This window comes from Melospiza georgiana, chromosome 1 (genome assembly GCF_028018845.1).
Source record: "Melospiza georgiana isolate bMelGeo1 chromosome 1, bMelGeo1.pri, whole genome shotgun sequence".
Classification (NCBI taxonomy): Eukaryota; Metazoa; Chordata; class Aves; order Passeriformes; family Passerellidae; genus Melospiza; species Melospiza georgiana.
Genome location: NC_080430.1, coordinates 120192373 through 120211087, shown reverse-complemented (window position 1 = coordinate 120211087; position 18715 = coordinate 120192373). Strand labels below are relative to the sequence as shown.

The 18715-nt window shown below is 40.2% G+C and overlaps 1 protein-coding gene across 1 annotated transcript; it reads right to left on the bottom strand.

The window, feature by feature from the left end:
* Positions 1-729: 729 nt before the first annotated feature.
* ADHFE1 (alcohol dehydrogenase iron containing 1) lies at positions 730-18712 on the bottom strand. Its single transcript, XM_058033131.1, has 14 exons — positions 18649-18712; positions 18306-18343; positions 15413-15456; positions 15190-15243; positions 13886-14040; positions 13519-13715; positions 13032-13109; positions 11768-11873; positions 10361-10513; positions 9135-9233; positions 8111-8189; positions 7874-7970; positions 4532-4689; positions 730-984 (listed from the first exon to the last, which is right to left on the bottom strand). The coding sequence occupies exons 1-14, from the start codon at positions 18702-18704 to the stop codon at positions 901-903; spliced, it is 1398 nt and encodes a 465-aa protein (XP_057889114.1). The 5' UTR covers positions 18705-18712; the 3' UTR covers positions 730-900.
* Between the last annotated feature and the right edge of the window lie 3 nt (positions 18713-18715).

Sequence of the window (18715 nt, the reverse complement as noted above, 5' to 3'; positions counted from 1 at the left end):
AAGCAAGATACAGTTGAGAGCTTCCTTCCACAGAACACAGCAGGAAAGGGGGATGTTGCCTCCAGACAGACAGAATGGCCATGATGGTTGATGTCTTGCTGTTATATGGTTCCTGTTGAGTGTGTGGCCATGCTTTACTTTGGTTTTGCTCCTCATACAGAGCACCTCATATAGAGCATAAAAGGAAAGATAAATATATGACAATTATAGAGATTATAAGAGGAATGTATAATATACATTATACATATAAACAATATAAACAATATAAATGTATGATAAATGTATGACAATATCTGTCAGAATTTTAACCCAAACCAAATTTCCAAGCAGTCTTTTACAGACAGCTATGACGTGTGCAGATTTTTCCCAATCAAACAATGAAAAAGCACCCCAGTTCAACAGTCTTCTTAGCAAAGCCAGATGGTAAAAAGATGATAAAGCAGAACAGAATACAGTAAGCTGACATTTTCTGCAGGGGACTTTCCCTCCCTAATTAAAAATGACCTTCATTATTTCTTAGCTAGCAGGACTTTTTAAAACAAAATATGGATAATTTAAATAGAAGCATGATTTGCAAAATGGTTGGAAATATCCCTTAGAACATTTTTCCACCTTTGACCACCTCTGTAGCACAAAAAAGCCTTCAGTAATGCAAGAAATCTGCTCCAACTTTTATGCAAGTCAATGTCACTGACAACTGAGCAAGAAAGAAACCACAGTCAAGTCTTCACTTCAAAGCAGTGTTTAGTTAAAGATGAATTACGTGACCTTTTGGCAGTGTACAATGGAACAGAAGTCAAAGTTACCCAAATTCTTCCATGCTCTAAACAAATCCAGTCCCGTATCTATGAGAAACTACCTCTCTGTTAGAATAGACCACACTTCCAGAACATGTTTAAGCTAATAAAGTTTCATGGAAGCCTCAAAGAGAGCAGATAAGTCTTCTTCTGTTTGGGGACGTGGTGATAGTTTAGTCACTCTCTCCTGCAAGATGAAAGAAAAACTGAATTATAAATGGATACCAATAAAATTAATCAACAGTAGGTGAACTACATGCCTCTGTATTCCTTCACAGAGAATAACAAAGCTTTGAAAAAATAAGTAATCAAGTAATTAAATTGAAGCATCATCAACTGTACAGTACTTTCAAGAACACATAAGCTAAAATTCCCTGTAATTAAATACACAGAAGCAAGACCAGAATGCTGTTCAGTTTCTGAGTCAAGCACAGCAAACATGGGCCTTCTACATCACAGATGTCAGTACACTGGAGGACATTATCCTGAGAATATGGTCCATTTTAAAATTAGTTTTTCAGCACTGAACTAGGAGTTGGAGTTTTAGGGACCAAGACTTTCAAAATACTACACCTCCCAAGGGCCAGGAGCTGCTGTAGATGGGGAGAATAAACAGCACCTGTAAGTCAGACTCTGAAAAAAAGACACAGCAAAGGAAGAGTATCTTAATAAACAGCCCCACACCTCAGAGTCAGAATACAAAGGAATTGTGGTTAGTCTTCATTTGGACACTGATTCAACAGAATGTGCAGGTGCTACAGCCCCAGTGACTGCAATGAAACTCAGGTATGTGCTTCAGGGCTCTGCTTGACAAAATAAGCACCAAGGCAGGGGCTGCAATTGAGAAAAGCCCTGTGCTAGTGAGGATGAGGAGCTGCATTAGTGTAGGTACCCAGTTACTGCAGGAACATCCAGCTGAAAGGGCCCAACATCAGTGTACTCATACTGGTCATGATTAGAACTTTCATGTTTTCAACAACCAATGATTTTAACTTTTACTGAAATACTGGAGAGAGTTAGAGATGTCTGCAAAGACAGAGTCCAGGCCCACATTAGGAACACATTATCTTTAGATGAAATGTGTTTTAGCAAGAGAGTTTTCTCTGCTGCAACCTGTTTCAACATCTCCCTTGTGGAAGGTGCTGCCCTCCAGCTTTACAGTTCCCCCTTTTTTTCACATGTGGACAGTGGATATCATTTGCTGAGGTCCTTGCCTGAGGCAGGGAGTGGGGTGCAGGGGAAGGGGCTCCCCAGTGCCCTGCCTGGGCAGGAGGCTCAGCTGAGCCCCCTGGAAGCAGGGCGATGCCACAGCACAGGGCTGCAGCCGCACACTTCCCCCGGCCCGTGGGACGCGACTGTGGCAGGCTGGATGTGGTCACACAGCAAGCCAGGCCACCACACTGCCAAATCAAGGTGAAACAGTGGTGAGAAGTCAGCTGGGAGGTATTCACAGCTCATAATCATGGTTAGCATGGCTTGTGAGGAGTCTGAGAAGTGCAGCTCTCTGTGTATAATTTTACCTACAGAAGATTCACAAGTGGCACTAAAATGGTGGTACCTCTCTCCCCACTGCTGACACCAGTGCTGCTACTCACAGAGATCCAGCCAAAGAGAAGACTGAGATTCTTCTATGCAGTTTTGAAACCAAATGGAAAATTCAAACAGCACTAGGGCAATAGTGTGTTGTTTTTTTCAGACTCATAATATGCAAAATATAATAACACAGTGCTCAAGTATTCATAAATTCAACATATTAGGACTGTCTGGGCCAAAGCCAGTTTTGCAGCTCTGTGCACTGAGATGTCCAGATTTATCTGTAAAATCACACCAGGTGACAGGAGACAGCCAGCCTGACAGCCTGACAGACTGGAGCATTTCCCAGCTCTGGCGACAGAAGGCTGCAAATGGAGCTCCTCCCGTGTGCCTGGACACAGAGGCACCATCACTACCTCTGCACAAGCTTGCTGATCTTTGCTGGTGCCCAGACATCGAGGCCCTGGCTCCCTCAGTCTGACTCAGTGCATCCTGGCCCTGTGCCAAACCCAGCAGCTCCGGACTCATCACTGCCTCAGCCCCACTGGAGCTGCCTCTGGGATGTCTGCAGGGGGTGGGAGGACAGAGAACAGCTCTTCCACAATCTCTTATTTTCAGTGCCCCCATCTCCTCTCAAATGCCACCACCTAGCCACCTTGAACTTTGAGACAGAATCCTCTTTGCTAGAATAACTGCTGTCTGTAAACAAGACCAATTTCAACAGCCTTACTTAGGAAGGGAAATAAAATTCTGTTTTAACTTCAAGTCTGTCCCAGCAGAGCTCCCACCCCAAATCCCAACAGTCAGATTACATTTTTCCCTGCAGCCTGCACTTCATGGCATGGAACATACTTGGCAAACTTTTTAGTGCCATCACCACTGCACCACATTGCTTGTCTGATGTGAATGGGCCATTGCTCTATTACAAAGCAAACCTACTGCAAGACGAAAAGCAAAAGAATTATACCAAAAAATAAACTGTATGGATTAACCCATGGTTACTAACAGATTGTTAAGGAACACTGATACATTTGCATCATGTTACATCTCATACCAAAAAATAAGGGCTGGGAAACTATTAGATCATCTCATTTTACACAGTACAATGAATCACCAATGCCATAAGAAGACAGAAAAACCCTTCAACATCTTTTGGTGAAGAACCCTTCTCCAGCTAAGCAAAACTTGCATTCAATGATTGTTTTAAATAAATATGTTTATCAAAACAAACCCTCCAAATGCCCCATAACAAGGCACAGGCATAACCTACTTCATGGGTGCTCAGAGACCTTAGTTTTCTTCCTGGCTTTGCCACTGCTGTTGTGTGTGATCCTAAGTAGTTGTACCTTTGTGTCACTATTTCAGGTATAAAATAGGAATACTAATATTTACTGTTAATGTAACTGCTCTAAGGTGCTCTGAGATTTATGAGTGAGAAGAACTATACAGGATCTGCTGTAAAAAGTGAATAACCTTTTGGCCTGAACAATTTTCACTTTCTCCATAGTAATATTTCCCTTGCAACTTGGTGGGAACAAATACTAGGTCCATAGCATATGAATCAAACTGTTTTTTTACAAGGAAGACTCTGGATTTTGCTTTAAGAGTGGTGTGTTGCTTTTTGCAGCGTCTTTGTGGGCACTGAAACAATAAAGGGCATTACAAGTTTAATCTATATCATCCCAGGGGACCTTATTTCAAATTCTGATGGGGGTCAATGGAACAAAAAAGCCATCTGCGAAGAAAAATGCAACTTCTCAATATGGAAAGTTTAATGCAAAGTGAGTTTGATCATTCTTACCAGATAGCACTTGGTATTAAGGCTTTATCTATAGACCACCTGCACACATAATTAAAGAGAGGTAGTTATGAAAAAAGCAGTATCTACTACAAAGATCACAGGCCTATGAAAAACATCCTCTTTTTAAAAACTGTAACATTAAAAAAAACCCAGACCAAACACTTAGCCCTTTCTTTCTGTATCCATGTGAAAACTGCAGCATGCACTCCAGCCTATTGAAAAGAAAAACCTAAGCTGTGGAGTGAAACAATATACAGTTGACTATCCATAATTTTCTCCATTCAAATAGTTTTCATGCAGGAATAGAAATAATTCTGGAAAAGAAGACTTCTGTTTTTTTTTTTTCCCAAATCTGTTCTATTTTATTTGACAAGAAAAACTGTTTTGCTCTCTGTCTTACCTGAGGCAGAGTGCCTTTGACTAATGCAGGGATGTCTGCTTTGGAATAACCAATTGCAGCCAAGCCATCATCAACATTCAGATCAAATAGGAATTTCCGGAGTGTGTCTGCCAAAATAAGCCCAGCATCTTTGATTCTGGCAGTGCGGATGTCAGCTCCTAAAATAAGACATAATGCCTTGACTGTAGGGTGGAGAGAGCAGAGGAAGCCTGTCCTGGACTTAATTTAATCATAATATCAGCTGAATACATATCCATACATAACAGCCACTGCCCTAAAAGCAACATGAAGTAAAAAGAGGAATCAGTCCTCATTTTACAGTTGGAATGGTTTGTGAAAGGTGGAATAAAACAAGATCAGAGGCACGTTCACTGCTGCCAGAAAGACTAACTGCCACATGAGGTTAACTTCCTTTCCCTCTGTGCTCACAGGGAGAAGCACTTTTTAGTCTGACTAACTGCTGGGAGGAAAGCAGCTAATGCATGAACATCACTGGTATTTATTTGTATGGACAGTGTGCCAAATGCTAACTTCATTTTAAGGCCTTGAGTTTGCTGACATCTAGAGGACTGTTCTGTTCAATTACACATTGACAGAGAGGACCACAGCATGAGGGCTGAAAAAGGCAGGAGACAGCAGGGCAGTGTTCAGCATGCTGAGTAAATTCTAAATTTATTGCTGTTTTAATATGTGCTGACTTGTGTAGGGTACTGTAGAACTGAAGAGGAGGAACTGCTCTCTTTGAAACAACTACTGAACAGTAATGAAAGCACCAATACAAAATGAAAGATTAGAAATATTTCTTACAGAATAGCTCATGTTCCCTTCTTCAATGAATGTTCAGGACTTACTTAAAAGTAATAATAAAAGTATGTCCAAACAGGAGACCCAAGTTCCTCCATATGATTTCTTTCAAAGTAACCCGAGCTAAATTGGTTCTCTGTGTAACCTTAGTGATGTTACAGCAGAACTATGTTAGGTCCAAGTGCCACACTGAGAGATGAGTAACAGCAACACATAGCTACAGGAAAAATATATTCTGTGATCCTCACACAGCTCAGTGTAACATTCAAAGGGAGTTAACTGAACAGGAGACCTGCAAGCTCAGTTGAAGAGCTCAGATATTCAGGTAGTAAGGCTGGCACTAATGTAATAAATAATGTCTGGGAAAAGCTGATAAATAAGATATGAGAGAGTCTTGTAACAAACTCTTGTGCTATTGGGGCTATGCCATGAAGTCTGAGTTTATCCTGGGTTTTGCTGTGGAGGGGTAACTCCACAGCAAAAAGACATAAACCCTCTATCTTCAGATGGTAAAGTAAAAGGGAAAGGGAGGAGGATAAAATATGGCAGTAAATGTGGTTGCCAGTTTTAAAATATTACTATAGTTCTAGTACTTTCTTTTTGCTCAGCTTAAAAGATTCACCAGTCTTTAATTGCTCTTAGAAAATCTCTGGCCACATGCACACCTATTTCAACTGTCTAAGAATCCACCCAGGGAGGTATTAGGCTTTTTCTGGCTGTACCCAAATTCACAGCTGTACATACACACAACATAACTATTTAGTAATCTGCTTCATGTCATAAAATACCTTCTTAGTCATTGCATTTGGCAACACGACAGATTTGAATCAGCTACTGTAGTCAGTTGGACTCTGGAGTGGACTCAGAAGTAAACACCCCAGATGGGAATTAATAAATTCAATCCCATGTGACATGTTTTCAGCAGAATCCCTTTCCAGCAAGGCACACAATGACGTAGTTAAAATTTCTACTGAGAAAACTAACAAAACTTTTAGAGATAGAATTTATGGCAGAAGTTAATACCACAAAACCTAACGGAATTGCTCTTCAGTCACTTGTTCTAAAATCAAGAGCCAGAGCTGAAAATTTCTGATATGCTGTGCTGACCAGTTATCCAGACACATTTTGTTCAAAAAATTTTAGTTGTCTGTTATTGCTGTAGGAACACAGATATTTATTAGCTCAGTATATGACTCCAGCTGAGTTTGTGTTTTGTCTTGAACATAGGCAGGACAGCATACATTAGAGGAAACCTGAACAACCTCAGACTCTTTATGAAATAAACAGAACTTTCACCCAATGTAGTTTTTCTGACCATGTTGTTTGACACCCTCTATAAAATACTATAAAATAAATGTACATAAAATATATAAAATACTATAAAATAGTATATATTTATACTATATATAAAATACTATAAAATGTCTATATTAAAGTCCCATTCTTCTTGAGATCCCCACTGCTTTGAGATTACTTACACAAGCAAGTCATACATGTGACTGGACTGCTGTGACTTGCATACAGAAGGCTGACCATACAAGGGACTGAACACAAATTTTCCAAATACCAGGAGAGTTGACCTAACCACTTTTTCTCCACTCCCTGCACTGCTGTGCATGTGGCTGTGCCTGCTCCTTGGCCAGCATGTGTTTTAGCAGCAGTGTAGCCACAACACAAAACTTAGTGCAGGCAAAGCCCCTGACCTTAGACAAATAAATTAGCTCAGTGCAGAGCCATGCTGTCACAGCTAGACTGCTCACAGCTCTGAGACTACATCACTGGAAGCTGGTTTATTACACAGTCTAAGGACACCCTTTGGTGATGGGCTGTAGCATAACAAGGCACTGTATGACAAAATAACCTTTAAATAAGCTGTCAGCTTGCAGCATTTACTTTTATTCTGCTAAAAAGCAGAAAAGGCCAATTTGTTCATTAATCTCTTTTCAGCCATTTCATATGTGTTCACAGAAGAGCAACTCCAGGAAAAGCTTTCCCTTGGCATCAGCCACTGAGAAATTCCAACACCTACAGACAAGCTTAGGCCTACATTAGAAAGACCAAAACCCACAGCTGTGTGCCATAGAAAAAAGAGCAGGAGTGATTCAAAATATCACTGTTCTAAATCACTGCCACAGCAGGGAATTTGTTGGGGAAAATACTTCCTTTTAGCCAACAAATGCCCCCTGAGTACTGGTTCACTTTGTAGTTATTACTCTTCATAAAGTGACAAGAGTTGTGCCAATCACAGCTACTCTTGTTTGATTTCCAACAGACCTCCAGTTAATTTCAGCTGTCCACTTTTCTGGCCAAGAATCAGATTTCTCCAGCTTGCTCCTCTAATCACATCATTCAATATCAAAATTCAGCATTATTCTATCTGATTTGCATGACATCTGATTCCACAATCTTGTTTTCTAAACTTAAACCCCTCCCAACAACCAATGACAATTGCTTGCACACAGTTTTTTTCAATCCCAAAATGTCACTTTGGAAAGATTTCCACTTGTATACTAGAACTGTACCCACAGAGGTTCCTACCTAGAATCTCTGCAGCTTCTAAGTGACGTTCAGGATGTATCTGTGCTGTGAAAGCAAACACTGCTGGGGATGTCAGCACCACAGAAAGGCCATGAGGCTGGGGAAAAAATTTAAAAAAAAAGAATAAAACACATCAACAGGACATGTACTTTTAACTTCAATGGACTTTAATGCTCATTAATGATAGATAACATATTTGAAATGTATATTAAGAACCCAAAAATAAACGAGTTTTACCACTAAAGAGTGATCCACATTATAATCCTTTGGTTTGTAAGTTTTCACCAAACCAGAAATAGGGTAAGACATTCCATGGCTGGAACAGAGAGCAGAGAGAGAGTGGTTAGGGCAGCTCTCCTGGTATTTGGAAAATTTGTGTTCAGTCCCTTCTGTGGTCAGTTTTCAGTATGCAAGTCTCTTCAGTACAGATTCTCAGAAGGCATTGACAGGTATGATGTGGATATTAGGTACAGAAAACCCTCATCCCTCTGCACCTCAGGGACCTAGCTGGAAAAAAACAGTACCTCCTTACTTTGTGAGGGTGAAGTTATATTACTTCACTGACTGAACTGAAAGATCTTCAGTTCCTAAAGTAATGTAAATATGCCAAAAGTATCATAGTCTGCATACCTATGTGTTCACACTGTCTGAAAAAAAGAAACTTTAATTTTAAGATATAATTATAAAAGTAGACTTGCTCAAAGAAAAGGAATGAAAGGAAGGTCTCTGAAGAGAATGACTGCTAATAACTTCTGTACGCAATTCACTTCTAGGCTTTGCTTCTGTGATATTTTCATCCAAATGAAACTATATTGCCTTGCAATATTAATTACAGCTCATTTCAGACTGCTGATTGCCTATCCCACAGACAAGCTTACAGATAATTCTATCAGTTCAGGAAAAACTCAAGATGACATCATTGCTGTCTCACTGCAGAACAGCTGGCATGGAATCTTACATTTTAAATGTCATTGACATTTTTACTCTTGTTTTTGCTACCAAGGAAGGTAAAGAAGGCTGTGTTTTGTAATTTTCACGTGACTGGTTTTGAGTATCACAGCCCAAGAACACACAATCCTTACACTCATAAATGACAGGAGCCCATCAGTTTGTCACAACACACAGGTTCTTCAGCATCACAGGCCAGGCTACAATCCCTTACTCTACTTACAGCAACAAGGGCAGCAACATCTTTGACAATCTGAAACAAACACTAGCTGTAAGCTGACCTCAGATGGGGTTACTATTTCTCTGTACTCACCAGAGATGGACACCAGCATTGCCAAAGCCAATCCCAGCAAAAGCACTTGCCAGGTGCATGTTGGCTCTTGCTTCACGGTCTTCAGGGTTTCTGATGGCTCTGTGCACCATGGAGGCAAATGGTACCAATGAATTCACAAACAGATTGGTGATTCAGGAGGGAGAAGGGAGAGAGGGCTTCTTTATGGGCAGATACACAAAAAATCTAAAAGATAAGCTGAGATTAAAATGGTGGAAATGGAATCAAGTCACGCTTCGATAAAAGAACAAGCCTGCATCTGGGTCACTTATGTAGATCATACTGGTTCAGTGAAGGGCAAGCTTTCTTTCACTTTTCCAAAAAACAAGTAAATAGAGTGAATTTAACCATATTCAATTCAGTAGTGAATTAAAAAATTCCAGTTAGAATCTATGGTAATTCTGTGTATGGCTCCAGGATCACTCCAGTTTTCTCACCATCTCATTAGGTGGCGCTCTAGACTCCACCACCTGTGGAAGAAGACAGGATTCCCTGGCTTCCTGTGTCTCAGGATCCTTGTGCAGTTTGACAGTAAGGAGAAAACGTCTCATTAATAGATTCCAAAGGAACAAAACCCAACTATTTTGACTCACTAGGTACTGTAAAAAGATTTTTCAAAAAAAGCCCACATTGATTTTTAATAGAAGTGCACAAGGGATGCAAAAGCTGTAAAGAGGCTGAAACTTTATTGTCAGGGATCAACACCAACTCCCAGCTAAGGCAATACCTATTCTAAACTGAAGGTCTTCTAAGAATGAGCAGGCTTGCAATAAATGCATACTTTTGCACATTCATAAGTGCATATCTTAATTTACACTGAAGGCCACAGAAGTGTTTTATTCAGTTTGTTACATATTCCCCTTATACTGTCATAGAAAGGAGATTCTTAAAAAAAAGAAAAGTAAATTCTCCTCCCATATTAACTGAACAGCTTGAAATACCTTTAACTGAGGACTTCAAGAACAGATTCACATAGACATTAAAAAGGTACCTCCTCAAGACAAACTACTAATCCAAATTTTATCTGAAATTTTGAATTTTATCTGAAAAATATTTTGCTTTATTTAAGAAAAATCTAGGGTAGAAAACAAAAGCTTAATGTTGCAGCCTGCCTCATCCTAGCCTAAAATTCCCATTCTTGCAGGCCTGCCCTTTGGGGCACTGTGTACTGAGCACCCTGCAGGGGGGATGGCTGTTAAGTGTGTTACCTTTTCAGGTACTTAGCGACAATTCTCAGAGCGTGCAGAGCCCAGACGTCGCTGACGGGGTTGCTGCCTTGGTAGGCGGGGCGCTCGATGGGGTTGGAGGGGCAGGGGCTGCGCTGGTGGTAAGGGAGAGCAGTGTACGACTCCAGGGCATGGCTGACAGAAAGATGGAGAAATCAATTACTTAAGGGAGAGAGCTCCCTGTCACTGCCCTGCTGTCCTTTGAATGCAGGTTCTTTTTTATTTCTGGTAACCAACAGGTGCTGAAACAAGAAATACAATCTCACAGACAGTGGGAGAATGCTGGGCCAGCAACTCCAGAGCACCTCCTCTCCCACACACACACAGAGAAGGCAATCTAAACACGGTCCCTTTCTATCAGCTCACACCTGCTAAAAGCACCAGCACCTGTAGTGTTTTTCACCAAAGAGGGCTGTGCATGTGCAATGAGTGCTTTTCCTTTTTGTAGGACAGGAACCATAAGAGACTTTAGCACTGGAAACTTCATGGGGTACTTTTCTTTTAGAAGTACTGACCTTGAAAAAAGATGGGTATGATATTTAAGCTAAGTGGAACTGCCAATAGTCTCATCTCCCAGACATTAATGAATCTGACCACATAAAAAAGGGGCACTGCCTACATGGCTCCATTAAGATGAACAAAACTACAGACAAACCATTTTCATTGATGAACAACTGCCTTTTTTCCATTACAGACATTGCAGGCCAGAGTCCTTCATCACACTTGAGAAGTCACAGTTTCATTACATATCTAATACTCTAATATACATAGCACCCAGAAGAAAAGTAAGCTCTGGCTCTCCAAAAATAAATGCCAATGCATTTTGTGCAGTTAAGCTGCTGGTTTGAGATGGATAAAATTTTGTGCCAGGTGAAAAGCAAACTTTTCACCTGGCACAAAACCAACCATGAGGTTGGTTCCCAGATGACCATAGCTGGGTGAAGACCTGCTAGTACCTCACAAGCTTTTATGAATTTTTATTGACACATCATGGCTTTTGTTAGAAATTTTTATTCTCTATTCCCTGCCATGTCTGTGATTTATGATAAATGCTATTACAATTGTGATTCATCATCTATCTCCATGATCCCCAAAAAAGGGACACTTGGACTCTCTTCCCTGACAACAGCTATTCTGCAAGCAAAGAGTTTCTCCAGTGCACTGCAAAAGCATTCAAATTTCTGCAAATGCAGGTTTTGTTTCCATACATTCTGAGGGAGGCAGTGAAACTAAGGAAGAGGAAAGTCTGACACAGCTCACCTTAACAAGAACAGCAAACAGAAAAAAAGATCATCCTCTTGTGCTCTCAAAATACATTTTTTCTACAATCATCACAGTAAAAATACAAAATTTAAATAAATTCAAGTGGCAGCCTATGCAGAAACTCACCAAAGCACATCAAAGCCACTGTTGGCCACTATTCGTTCAGGCATAGACAGTGTGTGTAAAGGATCAATGAGGCCCAACGTGGGCTTAATGGCTCTTGAAGCAATACCTGTAATGTGCAAAGGGAGGAAAATCAGTTAAAGATGTTTTGCAACAAAATAGCACAAGATGAGCTTAATGTTCAAAACACAACAATAAGGAGGGAAAAATATTTGAAACTATGAACATGAAAGCAAAGAGAGAGACGGGAGGATAGGGAGTATTTATGAATGTAAACTGATGATGAAGTCTCTCTAAAAGAGTTACATGATTTGAGGCTTTTGCCTGAAGTGGATTTTACCAGACAACATTCTCTCTCTGTTTGCAACCCTCCCTGAGCAGCCTTGCAAGATGCCTGTGGCATCTGCAGTATTCTTAGATTTGTGTCTTCCGTGGACAGGCAGAAGGCAAAACTGGTTTGTACCTGCAATCAATTGTTATTGCCAATTGCTGTCTTCAGCATCTGTAATAACCATGCCCTTGTATTTCGGTTAAGGGCACAAAGATGGAGCTCTGAGACAGACAGACAGACAGACAGACTGATTGACTACGTATAGACTAGAAATCTCTTGAGCTATTGTCTCCTTAGCACACCCATCTGGGTCCTGAGTTCTGCAGACTGTGTGGTGTATAAAATCCACATGTTTAGAAGCAAAACCTTAAGCAGCTGTGAAGCTCAAGATGACATTTTAGCCTTAATCTTTATTTGCCAGGGATGAAAAGGCCAAAGGAAGACAGTGTCCCTCACTTGCACAGCATCCCAGGCCTGAGGTTTCCAAAGTCAGGAAAAGGAACATTTGGTTGCAATTACACAACAAAGAAGCAGAAGTCTTAAAAGTAGAAAGAAAAATACAGAGGAAATAAGGAACAGTTGGTTGACCCTGAATATAAGTAGAAATTTCCTTTGCAATTAACATTTTCTGCCATTTAAGGACTTGAAAGATTTTAGTTTCCTGTTTTGCCTTCAAACTATAATCCACTGTATTACATAGGTATTTCATTATGTTAATATTATATAAATTTAATTCAAGGAGGAAACCTTTAAGCTTTTAAAATTTGCCTGTGGCTGTTGAATCAAACAAAATGACACCTGAAATGACATGCAGCATCCTTTCCTTTCAAGGCAGGGAAATAACAAAGACATGGGAAAAGCAATTGTCTTGAATAACACACAGAAACCTCCACAAAACAAACAAAAAAACCCCAAAACAAAGCACCAAAACCTCACCGGTTTTAACTTTTAGTTCTTTGAAGTCAAAAATGGCAACACCAGTGGTTTCACTTCCAGTGCCAGATGTCGTAGGAACTTAAAAGCAAGAATGGAGATAACAAACAACAAATAATAAGAAATATATAATACTGCAATTTAAATAATAAAACCACAATAGTAACACCACCCAAAATACAGGGCCCAGGAAATCTTGGAGGTATCCCTGATCCAAAGCCAAGAGATGAAAGGGAAACTGCTACTTTGATCTCTTTTCTCAGTAAAGGAGTCTAGCTGAGCTAAACAAGACAAAGTAAGGATAAAACCTCTGACTTTACCTCCACTGAATTAAACAGCAAAACGGCTGCTGAATACAACTAGAGGAGAAGTTAGCCCAAAGGAAGCTGAAACAGCCACAGTAAACTGATTTCAGTAGAAATATCAGGGAGTGTAGAATGCCTCACCTTCCCCTGGTCCCAACTCTCCAAACACTCTCCTCATGCTTTACCTGCAATGAGTGGCTTGAGGGGCACAGTGACCGGCTTCCCTTTCCCAATAGGAGCATTGACATAATCCAGGAATTCTGCTGAAGGGCTGGCTGCATACAGGTTGGCAGCTTTGCAGGTGTCCATCACAGAGCCACCTCCAACAGCAACATAGGCATCAAACTCTCCCTTTTTAGCAAATTGGATGGCATCCAGGAAACTTAGGACACAAGAAAGATTTTCCAATTAGTCAGGATAAAATCAGTTCACAGGGAAACTAACTATTAATACCAGCATGCAGGCCACAAGGAGGGGTTTAAAAAGCCATATGAAGTCCTGTAAATGCCTAGGCACTACTTGGGGAAATGCACTGTCAGAAGTAAATTGTACCTTTGGTCTGTTGGCTCCACACGGACATTATCATATACTTGAAAGTTTATACCATATTTTGCCAAGGAGTTCAATACTGCATTTACAGGAGGGAGTCTGGAGAGGTTTTTATCTGTCATCAAACAAACTCTTCTAGCACCAAGATTCTGCAGGTCCTACAATAATAAATCAAAAAACCAAACAATGAGTATAAAATCATACACATCACTATTTAAACACTAATCCAAATCAACTGAACCATTTGATAACAATAAACCCCTGACTTAAAAAATAGTTGGTTATTGCAAAATTTTTAAAACCATATCAGCTGAAGAAAAAGAGCATTAACCACACACATGTAGAATAGAGAAAGCAGAATAAAATTTAAAGCTGCCAGATTTATATCGTTGAAGTCTTAAGATAGAAGAAAACTAAAGTTGTTGAACCACATGGAACTACTTTATACTATAGTCACATACAAAACATTTTTAAAAATATTTTTTCCTAAGTTCCTGTGAGAATAAAAAAGGCCTTTTCACAGACTGTCTCCATTAGCTGCCTACCAAAGCACAGCATTAAAATATTGAAAATGTAATACTGGATATTTATTTATTGATGAAAAATCAAAATGAGGTGGCAAAAAGAAGAAAAATGCTACATCCTAACCTTTGGTAAGTTGTCACAATAGCTATACAATACGTATAAATTATTCTAGTGCTGTTTAAAGACAGGTTCTGTCTAATTTCATTTACTGTCTGGCTATAATTTTACTTCACAAATTTTCAAATAAAAGAGAGATCTATTAATGCTAGAAATGCCAAAAATGAGGAAAAATGATTAATGAAAAAAGGCAGTGATAAAAGCACATTGGAACAATGTACTCAGGTGAACCATCTCCCACTGCTGAAACAGAAATTCTACACTTACACAGGGCAAGCTGAGAGCTGAATGAATATCTAGCTAATTTATTAGAAAGTCTCTGATTGAGTTAATGAGAGCTAGAAAGATGAAAGCGATCTTGAGAAAATCCTGGTGAGTCAGCAGGATTTAATTTCTGAATTAAATTCCCGGTCAGAGAAAAGCATTGCCTATTTGTAGCAAAGTACCAATGACCCAATTTTCCCCTGAGCTGCATTTCATACACCACAGCCTCACAGATACACCAGGCTTCTGTTCTTCAACCAACAATGTGCTCCAACCTTTGTGCATTGATGCATTGGATCACACCATATATAAGCTTTCCTTTATTAAGTGGATTGATAGCACTGGCAGCCCTTCAGAAAATAACTTTTTACCAGGGATGGACTCACACCATAGCAGCTTACCATGCCAATCTCTTTTGTGACTCCTTCTCCATATCGGATATTTGAAATGGCCATCTATAAAAAAAAGAACATTTCTTTCTCTCAACAAAAATGCCATCTGGCCCTACTCATTCAAAGTAAAATATAAATATTTGATAATGCAAATATTTGTTAAGTGCCATATTTGTCAAGAAGCATTGTTTGTACAGCTTTTAAATGAAACATATTTTATTATTAAATCTACCTCAAATGCATAGTCTGTACTCCCCAGGGTGGGCCGTTCAGGAACTGGAATGGAAATAAAACAGTGCAATTAGGAAAAAATAACTTATTTCATTCTGTTTCTCAGCTCTAGAGTTGACAGATTCCCTTGATTTTAGAATCACTAACATATTTCCACACGTCATCTCAACTTGTCTGGATAACAGTCACCCATTTCACTTCTTGCTGTTCATGACATTAACGATCCAAGTACTTGATCTGACTCATATAATTCAACAAAACAAGTGAGTTTTTCAAGTTTTTTCAAGAATTAAGTATTTTTTATAAAAACTGAATAAATTAGCAGGAGGGTTGTATGAGAGTTTGTTTGCAGTCTACAAAGAGCAGAACAGCACATAAAAAAGTAGAACTGTGTTTGTGTAGAGCTTCAGGCTGCTACATACAAGCTGAGAGGTGCTAGAAATGCATAGGGGCTACATGGTAACCTTTGGAACAAAGACAAATTCATGAGACATCATCTTTATGCACCTGGATAAAGAACTCCTTATGTATGCATGGGAGCAATACTAACAGGTGTTTACACTTCTTTTTACTTCTGCCTAGTCCTGAACGTGCAGGTGAAACAGAGTTATTTGCTAGAAAATTACCACGTGCACTGCTAATAATAAATAAGAGTCAGTGTATTAATATTAACTTTAATTAGAAGATATTTATAAGGACAGTATTTCAGTCATAGCTTCTCTCTGCCATGCCATTTTTGCATGGATTATCACAAAACCCAATTTCTGGCATATTCTGATTTTGCCACAGAGTGAAGCAAACTGCATCAACTGAAATTGCCCATTCTTCTCCAAGAAAACACCAAGCAAGGCACTCTGCTCTTCCTGCTGCAGGCATGCCTTATGTCTGCTATATTAATTGAAAATACACAATTTGGATTCCGATCCAATGAGTGACACCATGATAATGAGGCTTGCAGACACGCTGGGGTGCACTGAAGCACTGACCCACAGCAGCAACAGATAGATGTATTAAAGCCCTTTATGTACTTTCTATTCAAGCACAGGCCAGCTGCTATCAGCTCTTTCACTGCCACCTCTTGCCAGGCTGTACATGTTTGACCTCTCCTGGAGCTGGACTCTGCTGTACTTTCAGTCATTAATTTGACAGGCTAAGGACAAGTCCAAACCATTTACTCTCTTGCTTTCTGATAGTACAATAGACACCCTGCTGTTACATTCTTGAAACAAACTTAACTTTCAGGGTGAATTTTACCGAGTTCAAAAACTGTACTAAAAAAACCAAAGAAGTTAGGGTTTTTTCAGCTATAGTCACTGTTCAATAATTTCCCATAATTTAGAGATTTACTGAATTGATATCATCTTGCTATGCTATAGACTCTATTGCTGCCTAAAACTTTCAGAGAGGGTTATTAACTCAGGCTTCAGTTTAGCAAGAGCTTAGTTTAAATTGACTGAGCAGGTCATCAAGCAGACAAGCAAAAGAACGAAATTCTATTTCTCAGCTGCACTATTGTCTTCTGTATGGATCGTCTTGGGCAAAACAAGTATCTGAACATATAAAAAGCTTTTCCGTATGTAAAATGACAATGTCAATTCTTTAGGAAGTGTTCTAAGCATGTGAAACCATGCTACTTAGAGTTACACATTACCAAAATTATGGCTCAAACCACTAATATTAAGTGGATCTGGAGACTAACCAACAATCTGGAGACTGGCAGATAATTAATCTCCTAGCCTCCCTACAGCCCATGCAAACAGAAGCTCCTCCTAGGGTGACTGGGGTAAGTCAGCACAGCTCCCCTGCTCACAGTCCACAATCCTGCCTTAAGTGAGCTGTGTTCTTGGGGCTGACTGTATAAAAAGCCTGTGGAGATTTTATTTCCCAGGCCAACACACAACTTTGTGAAAGGCTACTTTTTATCCATATCTTCCTGCTTCTTTTCTGGTGCAACACGTGTGTATCCAAAAGCAGATCGAAAGTTGAGATGGTTCAGGTGATGACAGTCAGAGCAAAGTCCAGATCAACTGGCCCCATGGTATGGGGAGGGAGGGGACAGGAAGCAGTAACTGTGGTTTATGTGTGTGAAAAATGCATCTTTTATGATTGGCTTTTTGCAAATATTAAAGTGAATATTATATGTGTTTTGTTAGAAAGTAATGCTGTATTAATTCTCTTAAGTAGTGTGCTAAATATAGTTTTAGGTTATAAAAAAATGTTAAAATAGAAACTATGCTATGTAGGATACTTTTTTAAAAGAAAGGACTTGCAGCGAGATAGCAGCCACAGGACACCTAAATCTTTCAGAGAAAAGGAATTTATTGCCCTCTTATTAGAAGAAATGAACTTCTTCCTGCCTTGAAGGCGCTGTTAGGATTCAGAGGAAGAAGCTGATGATGACCAGACAGAATCTTGTATTTGAATGGAATTTATGCATCATGTATGAAGTCAATGAATATGCAACAGGTTATTGTTTATAAGGGTTAATCCTTTGTTAACGGGAGTCCTTTTTCAGGCTCGTACTGCCCAGAAAAAGGTACCCGGACGTCCGTAACTCTTTGTCTCTCTTGTCTCATATTGTCCTAATTCAATTTGTCCAAATTATTATTGGTCTAATTGTATTACTATTTTTATAACCATTTTATTACTATTAAACTTTTAAAATTTTAAAAACAAGTGATTGGTGTTTTTTACATGTGGGAGCAGTGACTCTCTGCAACAATAACCACTAGCACTGTACAGCTGCAAAATAACAGGTTGTTTACCTTCTCCTTCAGATTGTTCCTTCCCAGCTGTTACCTGCACCCTCTGCCCACCTTGCATGGATACATACAGCCCTCTGCAGGGCCACGGCCTCCTACAGAATTATTTTTGAGAAACAAATTAAGTCTTACCTTGGGAATAAGTGTGGCCATGGCTCGGGCACCGACAACTAGTTAAAATGTTTAAAAAAAGGTATGGTTAAAAAGAGGAAAATTAAAGCAGAAAACTAAAGCTTTACGTCCTAAAAGCCTCGTGTGGGCGCCCCTTCCACGGGCCTGCAGCTGAGCCCGCCGGTGTGCAGCAGGAGGGTCCGCAGGGGCGGAGCGGCCGCCGCTTTTCGCGTCCCAGCCGCGGGCCCGGCCCCGGGAGGGACACCAGGAGGGACACCGTGAGGGACACCGTGAGGGATCCCGTGAAGGACCCCCGGCAGGGACCCCCGTGAGGGACCCCCGCGCCCCTTCCCGCCGCACTCACGCCGCCCGCTCCAGCTGCCGCAGCAGGTGGGACACCCGCTCCCGCCCCGCCGCCATCGCCCGGATCT